Source organism: Falco peregrinus, chromosome 6 (genome assembly GCF_023634155.1).
Source record: "Falco peregrinus isolate bFalPer1 chromosome 6, bFalPer1.pri, whole genome shotgun sequence".
NCBI classification, from domain to species: domain Eukaryota; kingdom Metazoa; phylum Chordata; class Aves; order Falconiformes; family Falconidae; genus Falco; species Falco peregrinus.
This window is the reverse complement of record NC_073726.1, coordinates 68,878,728-68,894,944: the sequence shown is the minus strand read 5'-3', so window position 1 is coordinate 68,894,944 and position 16,217 is coordinate 68,878,728. Positions and strand designations below refer to the sequence as shown.

Sequence of the window (16,217 nt, the reverse complement as noted above, 5' to 3'; positions counted from 1 at the left end):
CTGTTGCACGGGGGAAGACACGAGTGATGGCTCCCTCACAGGGCCACCGCTGGGAGCTGGACCCCAGTAAAAAGATGAACAACATGCATTTCTTTCCCCAAAGAGATGCCTGGTGGTGAGCACGGTTTGGTTTTCACAGTGACAGCCATCAGGAGGCTCCAGCTGCTGGATCCCTGATGTAATGGAACAAACATGCTCTGACTCAGCTACTGGGTTAATAGAGCAAGAGAAGCATGGCAGCTTCCCCTTGAGACCTAAATGTAGTTTCACTTAAAGGAAGCCTAAGTTATTGAAAGAAACTAAATGCTTAATGTTTTGCAAGGCTTAGGGGATATTTAAGAGAGTCCTACAGAAGTGAGTATGAAATTCCACCTCAATTCCAGCCTTCAAATCATCTCCTCCCCCCCTGCTAGAAACCCACATTTGCAGCATCCTACCTTTCCAAGTAATAAGGGTTTTCCTGATAGAAGCATTTGTTGTCTTTCTCCATGTGGCTCAGGCGGCTGTAATCATTCGGGTAAACAAAGGATAAATGAACCTGGGAAGAAACAAGGAAAACACAGTAAAATCCTCATAAATGCCGCATATCAGTCACAAGGTGACCAAGACACAGCTGCAGGGTGACAAGTTCTTTTGAGGGAGCAGGGGTTGCTTACTATTTGCTTCTCCAAGGCACCCAGCAGCAGAGTGCAAGAACTGAAAAAAGAAGGAAGCATGCTAGGATGTGTGCATGGGTGTGCCTTTTTCTCTTTCTCTCGCCATCTGTTTGTCCACCTCTGTAATTGTGCATTTAAGTCCTCTAACAGAGCAAGAACTAGCTGGGGCAGAGGTGGGCAAGTCCTCCTGAAGAGGTGCAGGGGATCACAGGAGCCAAGGAAGCGTGTGGGGAGACCTCCAGGCAAAGCTGAGGGAGCTGGGGCTGCCCTGGCTGTGAGCCCCCTGGGGAATGCTGGCTTGCACTGGCATCCAGGGAGGGCAAACCATGCAGGTGACCTGTCCCCAGCAGACCTCAGAGCCTGCTCTGCTATGCAGGGGATTAATCCCTGGTATGTCGCATGCCCCACAAATGTGAGCTCGGCCTCAAGACTAGTTTTAAGCTTGTCAGGGGCTTTAGTAGTTCACACAGACTACAGTTCACCCTGTGGAGAATAAAATCCTTGGCCTTTGTGAGGCTCTGTGTGAAGGCAAGCTCAGCTTTCTGGTTTGAGGTCCAAGGGGCTCTGTAAGACACACACACACACACACACTTGTACCCCAGTGAGACCTGTGAGCATCTCCCTTTTCTTGGTATTGCCCTTTGGCATGTACTGGGACACACAGTCAAATCTGCCCAGGAGCTTCAGATCAGTGGAGAGGTCCCCGTGGTTAATGGGGTCTCCCTCTTTCCTCCTTGTGTTCCCTTGGGCAAGCACCTGCTTAAGGAATAAAACTTACAAACTGGAGTCCCTGGTAGCGCTGCAGAGGAAATCCATTCACCAGGTAGCTGGGCTTGTACGGGCAGTCCGGCAAGGCTCGGCGCACACGAGACTTGCTGAGCAGAGGCACTGAGAAGAAGAAACACGTAGGCAAGCGTTGCTGGGGGAGCCCTGCTGCAACCAACGCACCAGCTTAGCTGCTTCTGTGCCTGGTTTCCACTTATGCACATGAAATACTAACAGAAACATAAAGCAAACTATCTTGCACAGCTCATTTCTTTACATTCCTCTACAGCACTTACATGTAAGTATTATGCCTGGGGATGTTGTGTGAGATGGATGCCAAGAAAGAGGAGCTGGGTTTAGTTTGTGCTTTGTCTCCTACCGTGACTGATATTGTATGCTGCCCCTCTCTTCTGACTGGGGAGAAAAAAAGTGTGGCCTTTGATAACCGTGGTGTAGGAGGGCAATCTTTCTCAGCTGTGCTACTGCACGTGCTGTGACAGGCTGCAGCTACCTCCTCGACCGCTTTGCAAGTCTTACCTTTGTAAAGAGTGTCCCGGGGGTCAGGCTTCAACATGTCAGCTGGGTGTGCCTTGCTGCCTGTGCTGTCAGCCCGACGGCTCGTGTGACTGGCCAGCGTCTGTGGGATATGCCCAACCTCATCCATCTTTAAAAGCGTCTCATCTACAAACCAGAGAGACAACAGAAGGGGGAGGAAGGGCTAATTCATCCCCTGTCTCAGTAAGCACCCCTGTCCAGTGTTCAGCCCTTTCCAAATGGCATTGCATCCACGGCACTAATGCTGTCTCTGGCGTAGCAACGCCTAAATGGTGCTGATCCAGAGCTTCACTGCAAAGACACTGTGGGAAGGAAAGGCTTTGACTCAGAAAGCTGGAAACACAAAAGCTGTGGGTAGGAACATGGCTACCGCCGAAAGAAAATAAACGCAGTGATGAGGAATGGAGGAAAATGACCTCCTGCCTTGGACACACCAGCAGTGGTATGCTGAAGAAGCCCCATGCTGGCAGGAATTACTGGACGCTTCTGAATTAGTACTAAATGTACTTTAAAAGGAGATAGAAAAGATGAATGGGAGGAGAAACCTGAGGAGCAGAGCTTTCTCCCGGACTGGAAAAGGATCAGGACCCTGGGGCGAGGCCTTTGGTGGCCAAGGATGGTACTCCAGCTGGGGAACAGTGACCCAACAGTAAGCCAGTAAGCAATGGGAAGTTTAAACTCAAGACTGGGTGTTGGTTATGTTTCTTCTTGGGTGTCGCTGCCAAAGGACTTTCTATCTCCACGATCTCACTCTGAGATAAGGGTAACAATAAATATCCAGGAGGGAAAGGCAGCACACTGCCAAGGGCACGAGTTACTGTTAGCAACTTTTGGGGACTGAACAACACGGGAACCCAGAAGGAATGGGATGACACGTGAAACAGCCACGTGCTGATACGGAAGAGGGAAACACCGTTTGGGCAGAAGGTGCCAGACAAAGATGAGACTGCAGCACTGTACCTCACTGCAAAGGGATCTTCTGGGATTTGAGTCTTCCCTTCTACAGGGAATTAATAAGAAGAAAAGAGCAGAAGGAAAAAGGATGGGGACAGAAGACCTATCAGAAAGCCTAGTCCTCATTTCAGAAAATACAGCAGCAGGCTGCAGTTCAAGACACGGCAAACAGATGTCTCAACTACATCAGTGAGTCTTCTAGAGGCAAAAGTGTTGGCATGGAAAAAAGGCCAGAGATGTTGGAAGGCGAGAGTGGTAGATATGGGAAGAGGGAATGCTGACAAAAGAAAGTGATGCTGACAAAGCTAAATAAGGGTAACCAGGACTAAGAAGCTCCTTAACTGAAAAAGGCATCGCTTGATGCACTAAGAAGGGTTTAAAAAACAGGAGGGATTGGGCTGATGTTCTTGCTGCAATCCAGTAGCAACCTGAAGACACCCGAGGCTGACTGACAGAAGAAAGCAGCATCCCCCAGTATCACTAGTGTATCCCATTGTGTCCAGCACCCAGAGTGAAACCTTCTGGAAAAGCCACAGAGGCCCCTTCTCCCCGGTTGTGTCCAGCTGCCAGCGCATCCCCACAGCTCCCGTGTTATGGGCCTCAAGTCCCCTCTTTCTCTCTGTGAGTAACCTCCATCCCATGTTACTTTCACATCTGGAACAGTTCTCACCCTTGCAGACTCTACTTTCTGCCCCTTCTTGCTGCCTTTAGATTTCCCTGAAATAACGTTCCAATTCTATGTCCAACTCTCCTATATTTAATAATGAGTCACAGTCTCGCCCAGAGGTCTCTCTCCTGACCTGTCTCCACTTCTTTCCTGTGATGATTTGTACACATGGTATTTGCCTGGCTAGACTATGACTGATGGTGCAATGCCGCTGATACCTTTTGGAAGCATGGGGAGATGCTCAGGGAAACCTGTGGTAAAGATACTTACTAGAAAAAAGCGAGAGGTATTGGGAGTCAATGACTTTGAACTTCGCTTCTGGGTCGTTCAGTCTCCACTGGAACAGAGGAACACATTAAAATGTGTTAAAATTACTGCTTATGGAGTTATCTGAGACTGAACAAAAGGAACAGGCACAAGATGCTTTTTCACCAGATTGGCTCACAGCTTCTGCTTTCTCCTTACCCTGACCGAGTTTACCTAGCAGCAAAAAACTGGGAATGAGCTGAGATCCCCCAGGGCACATCCAAAGCAGGAAAGGACAAAGAGCTGCAACAAGAGCCCGGAGAGGGCAGAACTATCCCAAGCAAGCAGAGGAAAGGGGCCTGACATGTGGCCAGGACTATCCCACACAGAAGTAGGTAAGGGCTCTGGAAGGGATCAGATACATCTCATGCAAAGAGGAGCTGGGGGTTGGCAAAGGAGGGAAATTGTTACAAATGTCATTCCTGAGCTCTGCAGGGACGCATATACAGCACAGCCATTTGCACAGACTCACTGCTACTTCCACATGGTCTGTTCCTTTGTCATCCTGCTTGTGCAGCACCTCAAAATAGTACCTGCCTGCAGCTGACAACCTGTGAAGAACAAGGTGTCTGTCACCAAAAGCATTAAGGAACATTTCTTAGCTTGTCAGCAAACAATGAGCAGAGAGCAACCCCACCCATGGAACAACCTAATTCTCAGGGTGAGCGGGGTTAGGACTGCCAAGAAAATCCAGATGCTGACAGTGAGATAGGTAGCTTCTCTGGTGCACCTGGAGTGTTCCAGACCCTTCTCAGTTAATTCTGAATAACCCCCTTTCAGTCTTGCCTGTTGGCTTTTGCCTCCAGGAAACCTGGCCTGTTCCAAGGCAGGAAGCTTGGGATACAGTTCAGATAGAGTCTGGATCTGCTGGTGGCTGCTTCCTCCAGGGAAGAAAAACTTAGTGTTGCATTCCTGCAATAAATCAGCAAAGCAACTGGCACAGATGTGGATGTGTCACTTCAGCTTTGGCAATACCCCAGACTAATCCCTTTCTCTATACTGCTAAGTTCTTCAGAACAAGCCTGGGCTCTTTATTCCTGCTCTTGTGATTTCCTGACCATGTGCAGAGGTGGCTGGGAGCGAGGGGCTCTGCTCACTCACCTCACCATCTTTGACTGTTGGCTGTGAAACTTTCCAAACTCCCCTGGCGCAGTCCACTCCTTCCCTGTCTGTGAAGAGACAGAAAATGCTCTAATTCAGATTAGTTTCTTCCCCAGTTACTGTGTTGGGAGTGACAAAGAGGGAAAATTGAGCTATTCTTCCTGGTAAGTTGTCTGTGAGATCCATAACCCATGGACAGACCTAAATCCCTTAGTCATGAACGTGGGGCTTCCAACAGCACTATCAATACGTAACTGGCTTAAGGTATGTCATGTCATACCCATGTGGCATCTATGATGGTGGTGTCTGTAGTTGGAAGAAAAAGTAACTTGAGCAGCCCAAGGAAGTATGTAAGGGGTCTCCATCCCCAAGGAAACATTAAAGTCTTGATGGAAGAAGCCATGCAGCATGCACTGTACCTTGCCTACACTGGCCAGCAGCTGGAGACCAGAGGTCTTTTCATCTGGACTCAGCCAGAACTCAGCATTGTCATCCGCAGCAATGGCAAACTGAAACTCCCCTGTCGAGAGATGGAGGGAGTAAGCAGGGCTCTGAGGTAAGGCTTGTGCACAGAATGAATTCTGCTCCTGTGAAATGCTGTCTTCACTATTTTTCCTGGTGAGACTATACCTTCCCTTTTGTTATTACCACCCCCACCCCTTGGAACCTCTCTGAATTCTCTAACTCTGCTGTGATTGAAAACAAAACTTTACAGATACAACTGGTTCATTATCCCTCTGGCACTGGCATCACCTGACATCTAACCTGGAAAGCTAAGAAGTACATGCGACGTCTCCCTGCCCCCTCCTTTATTTTCAGAGCAAATTTTTGTGTGAAAAGCGTGTTTGGATGGAGGAACATGCACATGGAGCCACAAAAGGAGACAGAGGTGCTTATGTGTCACTGTTCTGGCTGGAGTTACAGGAATGGCAGATGAGGGCCAGGGGACCAGGAGACGTGGGTGAGTGCTAGCAGGCTGCTCCGGGCAGAAGCAGGCAGCTGGGTGATACAGATGTCAGCTGCTGTATTCATGGTATTCATGATGGTATTCATACACCCAGGGAACAGCAGGAACATAAATGATGTCACGTACAGTCCTGTGCATGCGAGCGAGGGAGGGAAAGCTCAGGGACTGCTCAGGCCACGTACGCACCATTGGGTTGTGTATTCACAACTGCATTATTTTTTGTCTAGCACTTCCCATCTGTTTTCTTCTGTGCTTTTCCTTTCCACCCTACTGGGGAGGCAGATGTGTTTTCACCCATGCCAAGGCCATGGCCAGTCACACACAGCCAGCTGGGCCGCCTACGTGAGGGACCTGGCATTGGGCTTGCCAGGGTGAGGGCACCAGTGGTTCAGCACCAGAAAGGGAGGTGAGAAGAGACATAAGCAGCAGCACAGCACCCTCAGAGCCCTCACCATCAGCGAAAGGATGCAGGTAGCCAAATATCCGGAGACCATAGTTAGTCCATTTTGGAGACACAGCCAGCTTCTTCAGTGTAGTTCGTGTCTGAAGTGGAAGAAGAAACAAATAATAATAGTAACTAGATACGATGGGAACAAGGGGGGGATGCAAAAACCATTGGACAGGTGGGCAGAGTGAAGTACAAGATTTTTTTCTGGGAGGAGGATGGGGCAAGGAGTGTGATGGAGACAGTAGGGAAGAGCAGGCCAGATGAGAGACGAACTGGAGCAAGTACTGCTACAGAGAGGAGTTCTGTATGAAGGATGCTGGTGAGATCATGGGGACAGGGGACGTGGTGTTCACTAGCCACTTGGAAGGAGAGCACCTTCACCCTTTGTCTGAGGCCTGGCAAGCCACCACGGGTGAAATGAGCCTCCCCGTGCAGCAGAAGAGCTGCTACCATTGAACTCTTGTGAAAGCCTCCTGCTCCCTCAGCAGGACAGAGGAGGTGATGGATGCTCAGGAGCATGACAGAGGAGGTGATGAACAGGGATAAGGACAGGGTGTGAAGGGAGTAGGGGTGATCCAGCTGGGAAGCATGGGACAGAGTGCATTGTAGTCTTACTCACGTGGGGGAAGAGGGGGAAGTGGAGGTTTTTCCTGAGCTGCTCAGTGGAACCACCACACCAGTCCTCGAACACATGCAGATTGGCCTGGCCATGGAACTGGGGGGCAGAAGTAGGGCACCATGAATTGCTGCATCGCTCCCTTGTGTCCCTCCCCTGTTCTGCCAACCTTGGCCATGGCTCCCGGCACTGGAGCGCTTGTGAGACTGAAGGAAGACGCCACTGCTGCGATGGGCTGGTCTGCAGGAGACATGGGTCCCAGACTCCCATTTCTCATCTGCTGAGGGTTTGGTATTGGCACAGGTGACATCTGAGCAGCACTAGGGAACTGTGATAACGCCCAGAACATCTCAGCTAAGTGGCTGTGGTACACTACATTTTTCTCCAGCAAGGAGGTGTTTAACCAGAGAGCTGTGCTCTGAGGCCATGGTGTGGGACACACTGTAGGGTGGCAATAGCCCCCCACAATCCAGCAAAGAGAGTGTAGGGTCTTAGGTCCTCCAAGAAGATGTTTTGGACTCCTTCACCATTTCAGGGCTATTTTCCTGACCCAGGGAAGAAGGGACACCCTAGGGAAGGGAGATGGCAGATCCCCTTCTCAAAGCATGACTGCAAGGTAAAGGTCACGGAGGGTGGTGGGGACAGGGAGACAGAGGCTCAGCAGGGTGGGGAGCAGCAGTGCAGGCAGGTCAGTGGGCAGCATGGCCTCTGTGTGCCCACAGAGACAGAGAGGGGAGCGGGGGTCTCCTCCTGGACAGCATAGGAGGGTGTGCAGTGTAGGTACGGGTGGCTGTCCATGCTGCCCAGCCAGCCCTGCCAGGAGAGGCTGTCAGTGCCCAACGGAGACCTGGAGCACAGCTTTGCTGGGAAAAACTTGCTCGCCACTGTGGGTTTTCAGCGATACGCTCCTCAACAGACAGACTTTCTTTTTGTCAGAGCCGGTTCAGAAGGGAGGAGCTGGCTGCCCTTCAGCAAAGTCCAAGCTCTCTGCAACCAGTGGAGCTGGATGCTGAAACCCTGCTCGCAGGACCAGCATCCAAGAGTGGAGAATATATGAGCTGCAGATTGTAGAAGCTACCTTAGATGGCAAAATGCTGAAGGAAGGAGTAGGTTGCCTTGGGATCGGAGTGGTTTTGCTGGGGCTGTCTTGTCTATATAAGGGCTGTGTGAGCTGGGCTGGGGAAACTGCCTGAACAGCACCCAAATGTCTACAGATGGCAGCAAATTCCTAGTTTCTGCTGGGGAGTCCTGCTACACGGTGCAGGAGGGCCCAACCCCTCCGAGCACTCCTGGCAGAGAAACCACTTCACAGAGTTCTTTTTCCTAGGACAGCGGGTTGGGGTTTCATCCTGTAATAAACCATGGCTTGAAGGACGGACAGGGAGCAGAACTGGCCTGGCACCAGCTTATGCAGTAATGCTCCTTGGGAGCTGTGGGCTTTAGTCACGCACGTGAAAACCATCTCTGTGTGCCAGGCAAAACACATTCACATCCACTGCTGTTCTTGAGTGGTCTCTTAGCCTCTCTCACTGGTTTCCTCACTGCCAGGGCTTGACTGATGTCTGCAAGCCTTTATCATTCCCCACTATGACCTCCTCTTCTTTCCTCCTCTGCTGACATCCCTCAGCCCGGATTCTGCCCATCAAGCAAGAGGAAAAGCAGTGAGACAAAACAGATGTAATTCCCCAGAGCGATGCTGCACAAAATCAGACAGGAACTGCACAAAGGGCTCAGGTGATGGATGCACCCAAGAGAAACGTGGGACTCTGCAGGGACTTCCCATACCAATAAATCACTGCAAGTGTGACAAACACCGAATTTGAACGTAATTGCTGGGCAGTCCCATGCCCCTTGGCCAAATCCAGGTTCACACCCATGGGTCTTGCGCTACTTTTCTCAGCCAAATCAAACAGTAACAATTGCTGTTGCTTGTGGAACGTGAAGCCAGGTGAACAGGCTGGGCTCCCTTGCGCGTCACTGCCAGAAACGAAGTTTTGCGGCAGTCTGCTGCTATCCATAAGCCATGCTGGTTTTTTTTCTTAGAGAATCGTTTGCCCACTGCAGACAGCAGGCTCAGGTCTCTGTCAAATGTAGCACAACACTCCCACACTGTGGAGAGGCTGGCGCTGCAGTCCCCTCCTGGCAAAGACAGAGCCAGGGGAAGCTCCGCAGGCTCAGGACTGCAATGGAGCTGGGCTGGCTTTGGCATGGAGTTGCTCAAATGCCAAAACAGATCTTTATGATGGAACTCCCACAAGAGCAGCTAGACTTGCTCAAACATTGGCAGAGTGTAATACGATACTGCAGAGTTTGGCAGTATTCGGGAGAGGGCAGCCTACTAAAAAATAAGGCAGCCACCACTGTACTAGGTACTCCATCAATTCTGTAAGGCATGGTCCCTGAGACTTCTAGCATGACACTCCTGTCTCTAAAGTCATTACAAAGCCACCTGAGAGGAGATTCTGGCAGGAGCTAATGACATTGCTTTGCTTTCCTGCACTCACAGCTATTAGAAATAATTAAGTGATAAATAATAAACATTTCTTGCATGTGGTTTCAGAGTCTTTTCTAAAGCAACAGATTTTATCCTGAGCTACAGCAGCCTAACTTTCTGCTTCCTCTGAAAGGGAAACAAAGGACATGAAGAACATTATTGACAGATAAATACCGGCTGCCTGAAGTGCTGCTCTGGGACTGAAAACTGAGCCAGGCTTTAATTTTAGGCCCTCACGAGTCATCAGCGCAGCAGCTGTTTTGAAACTCTATCACCTCTGTCCCTCCAACTCAATTCATGGCTGCCCATCGCAAGCAACTGAGAAATTTCTCCGTTTCCTATCTGGGTCTCCTCTGGAACATGCAGTGAAAATCTCCTGCTTGGGGCTTGTGCAGATTCAGTAATAGATAAATAGCACCATCATTCCCAATTCACGCACACAGCCCCTGAGAAATGTTGGTGGACTTTCTAAAACACGGCTACTGCGTTTGACTTCCCAGCTTGGAACTACCTGGCCATCGTTTTCAAAGGGCTGGAAATTTAGCACCTGGTAAGTGACAGGTTACATTCCCTTTCTCCCCCTAAAAACATCTGCTTTGAAAATTTTGGATAGGCTGATTTGGCCAGAACCAGGCAGAGAAGCCAAGAGTCTGGGTTTTCAATGGGAGCTGGTCTGCGCCTTCCCATTTGAGGGTTCCTCCTGCCCCTTGGCTTCCTCCTCATCCCAACCCAGCCTCCCAGTTGCTTATCTCCACCCTGCTCAAACAGCAGCATTCCAAAAACCCAGCTTGGCCACAAAACAGGTACAGGTCATGCACCAAGGGCACCGTCAGCACAGTACGAGCACCGGGAGCACTCACCGAGAGCTGTTCTTCCCAAGGAGGTCTGGGCAGGCTGATACCCTCCTGGGCACAACGCCACAGACACAAAGCAACAGTGCTGCCTGAGGGAAGGGAGAGCTGAGCCTTAACAACTGCAGGGAGGCAAGAGCTGGGACAGACCCTTGCTTTGGTGCTGATGCAGCAGCCTCCAAGGCTCTGGGAGTGTGGCTGAGCCCCAGCACTGACCCTTCCTGCTGAGTGTGCTGAATTAACACCCGCCTGCAGCCCTGGCTTTGTATTAAGAGACTTTGGTATTTCCGCTTCTTTCTAGTGAGGAATTTTAGATTATCAGCCCCTCCTAGGAAAACAGACCATAAGGGAGGATCAGACACACAGAACGCACAGACTTCTCTTCCTAGCCCAAACCCTGTCATATCAAAACCACCCAGAGGGGTGGCACCAGATGCCCAGGGGGTCCCGGTGAGCAAGGAGACCCAGGGAAGAAAGGCAAAGCAGCAGCAGAGGCTGGGGGCAAGCAGCAAAGCTGGGAGGATTGCAGTGGCAGAGACATGACCTGCTGCAATGCAACTGGAGCAGAACGGAGAAGAGCAGTCTTTCCTAATTTAATCCCGGACGGCTTTGGCATCATGAAGGCAAATCAGCTGCGTAGCTGAGTGCAACCCAGGGAATGCATGGCGCCAGGGATGATAAACGGGGCACAGAGAGGGCCTGAGCCAGGGAAGAAAGGCGACATTGTGCTGCCAACTGGAAACTCCTGAGTTTGTAAGACTCTTCTGTCTCTGCTGAGTGGCCACGGCCCCTCCTCCAGCCTGGCCCAGCTCCCCGACTGCGTAACATTCAGCAGCCAGCAGCTGGGCTTTGCTGCAAGCTCTGCCACACTGGGCACTTGCTGGAATCCATCAAGACAAGTTTGCAACAAAGCCCCCCTGTCCCACCAAGCCCTGACACCTGATGGGTGCAAACGGGCAAGGAAGGGATATGGCCAGGGACAGAGCAAGCAGTAATAGCTTTGTCGTTCAGTCCTCTCAGGAAAGGATGCTTCCTCTTAGGACAGGTTTGGTAGCAGAAGGATGCCCTAGCACAACATTCTGGTTTTGTGCAGCACCTATACAGGCACTGCCTGCAAGGGGCTCTGCTCTGGACGTCCCTCACACCTTCCAGCAAGAAGGAAGCCCTGAAGTTGTGCAGACATGAAGGGGACTCACATGTTTTAAATGCCCCCCTGCACTGCCCAGGCCTTTCTCCTCTCAGAGCTGAACAGAGATGCTTTTGCAGAGGTAAAAGAGAACAACTGGGGTAAGCAGGTGCATTTCTGAAAATCCTACCCCCCTACTTACAGCAGCACCAAATGGGGAGTGACACTCACGGTCCCACAGCACAGGTTCCCCCAGGCACCTTTCTGAATCAATGAGACAAAAGATCGCACATGTCTCCAGCCTGAGGCAGCAGAGGGTGACACTGGGAGCTGGAAGACTTAGCTCTGGTGCTTAGAAGGGACAGTGAGGTTATGGATCATGTGCACGAGCACCTTGAGGAAGCCAGGAATGAGGCTGAACCCTCCTTTCCCCCATACACAGGGTATAACCTCATTAAGGGTTTCCCATGCACACACTTTCCCACTAATCCAAGGTTGAAGACCTAAACCACTGACTTCATCTTCTGAAAGAGGAAAATTGAAACCTGTCTCTTTTTTTGGCCATGCTGGCTGCCATCTCACTCTGCAACCCTTTTAATTATTTGTTTGTCAGGTGTATACCTCTCTATGCAAGCAAAGCCCAGCTCTCCGACCTGTGGGAGGCAACCTGCCGCCCCTCGCCCCAGGAATCAGGCTGCAATTAAGTTCTTAGAAATGCTGCAAGGAGGGCACAATGGGATCATAGACCCTGGGTAATTAAGCTGGGCAGAGTTACAGAAAAAACTTAATCCTCAGGCCAGGAGAAATTTTAGCTGGTGGTTAAGAGGACAGCAAACAGCTCTGTACAGAGCTGTACCTGTGGATCCCTCTCCATCTCCTGCAACTGGTACTGGTGAACCACTGGCCTGGGTTTGCCGTCAGGGTGGCTCTGCTGACCCTCGAGGTACAGACAGGGCCACGGAAAGGCCTTAGAGAGACAAAGGGAAAATGGGTGAAGGGGGTGGGTACTTTGCAGGAGCAGTGTTAAGAGAGCAGGGCTGGTGGGGGAGAACAGCAGGGCATGTGAATGGGGCAAGGCCACCCAAACCAACTCCCCAGCCTGGTGTCTGTACACCCTAAGACTCAAAGTCTGCTCACAGTGAATCTGCTGCACAGCACCTGACACAGGGCACGGCCCCGGACTCGGGCACCTACAAACTCCCAACGCAGCCGGCCTGAGGCAACAGCCCTGCTACCCGGCAGAGCTCTCCTTCCCAACAGGAGCAGTGCAGGACAAGGCTCCTGCCTCAAGGCAGCCAGCACCCTTCCAGGCATGGGGCCATCCCACACGGCAGACCCCACGTCCTACCCCCTCCCCTTGGCCAGGACACCTCTCTGCTCCTCGCCCCTTGGCAGCACCGCACCAGGGTGGCAGGTTTGCAGGCTGGTGGGTGCCCTGCTCAGCGCTGCGGCAAGCAAGGGCGTGCAGCGGCCCCACCAGCAAAGCAGAGGACTTTGCGTATCAGCCCTGTGCTAAACATATATCTTCACGCAAGCCACAGCGCGTACCCGGCCAGTTGCATTTCTGATACAGTAAAGGCTCATTGCACACCACAGCCAGCAGGTTTCAAGACTAACATGCTTTTGAGAAATCACCAGGGAGGGGATCAGAGACATCGGGCAAAGCCTCAGAGAAGCTGGGGGATGCCATGCAGAGCCTGTATCGCCTGGTGCTGTGGGACAGGGGAGCAGTAAATGCTCTGTGTCGTTCCCTGCGCACAGCAGCAGCGTGAGCCCTGACATCCCACTGGCTCTTTGCCAGCAGCTGCTCACCTGGGAGGCAGCCCTGCCTGCACGCTGCCTGCACAGCCCTGAAGCTGGAGGAAGCCCTCAGGCTCCAGGTGGGACTGGTACTCACCAAAGCCAATGCAGCAGAACAGATCAATGGTCTGGTCTGGTTCTGGGCACTCAAGGGTGACTGGTGCTGGCTGTTTCCAGGAAAGCTGTAACTCATGCTGCAGGGACCTAAACTGCTCAGTGCAATGGCTGGAGGGAGGCACTTTCCTTCTGCTGCCCAGTGATCATCTCATGCCCTGAGCACAGGGACAGCAGCCTGCTCCTTCCCCAAGGGATCCACAGAGGCCCTTCTAATTTGTGCAGGTCTCTAATCACCTTAAGCAATTTAGTGAGCTGACTCCATTAGCTAAATGCCCCCTGGCTGGTGTCCCTCTCGTCAAAAGCAGGCTGCATTGCTCCCTTATCTGAAGAGGAATGGTGAGATAAGGGAACAGGGGAGGAAAAAAATAAATGAGGCATAAAGGAGACAAAAGGAATGTTTATCCCAGTCTTCAAGGGTCACCAGAGGAGGTCTCTGTTCATCAGAAATCTCACTGAAGTGGAGAAATCTCTGTGTATGACACACAGGGGTTGGATAGCAACCAAATGCCAGAGCCAGAGCAGAGCGTGACACTTCTGCATGCCACGGTCGTGTATTTGCTTGTTGAACGCTTGGTCATACATACTCTCAGCCCTGAACAAACTTCACCTTTCAGGGAGGTAGTAAGCTGCCTGCTCTCAGAGAACTGTGGGTGGGTGCTTGGTGCCTTGATGGCTGGTAGAGACACCAAATTATCAGGAATCTGAACACTCCTGTCTTTCCAGATGATTAGTCAGGTCTGTAAGTGTCATTAAGCCAGGAAGAGGTGATAGGGAATGGTTTTCTACTGAAGCAAATTAATTTCCAGGCAGAGGTCCCTCCCTTCCATTCTTGCTGCAGAGGTCTCTAGCTATACCTCCCTCACCCAAAATGATGGAGAAAGGCACCCACCTCTGGCACCCACTGGACAGGGTTGTCCACAGCTGCATAATTCGATTTATTCCTCCCACCTCTTTGCAGCTCTTGGTTCTGAAATACAAGTAGAGGAAAGTCAAAATTACCTGATAAAATGACCCAGCACCGACACCTGCATAACAGGGCTCAAACCTGGTCACAAGAAGATGTGAGAAAAAAACAAGCTCCCAAGCTCCCTTTCTGAAGGACAAGCCAATTATCACGGCCTTGTGATGGGGGATGAAAATGCTCCCTGGCTTTTTTGACAGCAAATTTTCATGGTGAGCTACTGAGAGGAAAGGTTACTAGCACTTTATAACTGTTTGCTAGCACAGAGTTAAAACTTAGGTCAGTCTTCCTTCCCACCCACCCCCAAACCTTGTTTCAAAAAGGTCCAAGCAATAGTTCTTTCAACACTTCTTTCAGGCAACAGCACCAGGACATGCTTCACTAGAGAGCTATAAACTCTTTCCTGACCTTTCATTTCTGCTCCCATCTTGTTTAGTGTTACCTTCCTGTGACACATACCCAGCCAGCTTCAGCTCACCGCTGCAGCTTTGCCCATCTAAAACAACTTAATTGACTACAGTGGAGTTATTGTATGTTCACATTGCTGTGGGTCAGCTCGGGTTTTGCCCTATGGCATGCTCTCTTTCCTGCGTGAAGAGAGAGCTGTCTCTTGTGGCCAGCACCAGAAAGGAAGATCTGCTCTTCTAAATGTTCAGATGGCATCCCAAGCCTCCTCACCTGGTGTCCCAGCTTCTGCAGATAGTAAAACTGAAGGCTTGGGTCCCCACCTGGGGCATGCGTGTCTGCCAGAGCCTTAGCCAGCTCCCTCCAGCTTTCGTATCCTGCACAGAAGAGAGAGAAAGAGATGTCAGAGTACAGGCTGAAAAAAAAAGAAGCTGCAGTGGTTACTAGAATAAACTGGTCCTTTACGAGGCTGAGATACCTCTACACTCTGGAATGGTCCAGCAGAGACCAGGAGTTGTTTACTTTACTTGAAGTTGGCAGACTGACACAGAGAAAGAAATTGCCTTTCTCTTCTTTAAAAGCTCTTCCCCTCCTTGTATTAATTTGTTATGTTAAAGATTCAGCACAGTTCTAAAACAGGTCAGAGATTTCATTAATCTCCACAGGACTGGGAACCTCCTTGTAGATCACTCAGATAATCCCATTGGTCAAACTAAAGAACATAAATATTTTTTAACTAGCAAACCCAAAGAAAAATAAGACAATTATCATATTACTAATAAGTTTAACCATTAAAAGAATATTGTTCTGAATATGCACCTATTTGCACACAATAAAAGCTTTCAATCTTCTTTTGTTGAAGGAAACAATGGCAAAGAATACATCTGATGGGACATTCAGCTGTAATGCCTAAAATATTAGCAGTGATGTGGTTAAGGATGTTGCTATTTAACTGCAGTCAGCTTCCAGGTTCAAAGCAACTTCATTTGACACCCTCTCCCCTCCTACTCTGCTCAATCCAAGATCAATTTTGGCTTTCTTCTACAACTCCATTGGCCTCCTGGGCTTAGGAGGGACAAAGACGAGCAGATATAGCATGACCTTGTAGTTCTCTGTAAGCACCATCCATATCACTAACGAGACAGTGCTGATGAGCAGAGCTCACGCCTCCCAGCAGTGTTACAACATCTCACACTATGTTGTTTCCAGACCTGTGAAACATTTTGGCATTGAGTCAGTAAACTAACCAACCCGCCAGCAGCTCAGCGCTGTGCCCACACCGCACAATAGTTTTAATTGTGAAGAGTACAAGTGCCAAAACCTGAACGAGCACTTGCTTCCCACAGGCTGGTGGCCAACCAGCTCAATACCCATGTACCAGGCTCTCCGCCCTTCTTCTAGTAAAACAGAAATCACCCCCAAAGCTCT

The 16,217-nt window shown here is 50.5% G+C and overlaps 1 protein-coding gene across 1 annotated transcript in view; it reads right to left on the bottom strand.

Moving 5' to 3' along the window:
• The window catches only part of B4GALNT3 (beta-1,4-N-acetyl-galactosaminyltransferase 3), a 70,111-nt gene that overhangs the window by 14,244 nt on the left and 39,650 nt on the right, over positions 1-16,217 (bottom strand). Inside the window, exons 2-12 of the mRNA XM_055809055.1 lie at positions 15,063-15,166; positions 14,313-14,390; positions 7,039-7,134; positions 6,424-6,514; positions 5,424-5,524; positions 5,005-5,072; positions 4,376-4,454; positions 3,868-3,934; positions 1,959-2,102; positions 1,435-1,544; positions 438-538 (exon numbers count right to left, since the gene is read on the bottom strand). Coding sequence (XP_055665030.1) covers positions 438-538; positions 1,435-1,544; positions 1,959-2,102; positions 3,868-3,934; positions 4,376-4,454; positions 5,005-5,072; positions 5,424-5,524; positions 6,424-6,514; positions 7,039-7,134; positions 14,313-14,390; positions 15,063-15,166 — 1,039 coding nt within the window. The remainder of the gene's footprint in view (positions 1-437; positions 539-1,434; positions 1,545-1,958; positions 2,103-3,867; positions 3,935-4,375; positions 4,455-5,004; positions 5,073-5,423; positions 5,525-6,423; positions 6,515-7,038; positions 7,135-14,312; positions 14,391-15,062; positions 15,167-16,217) is intronic.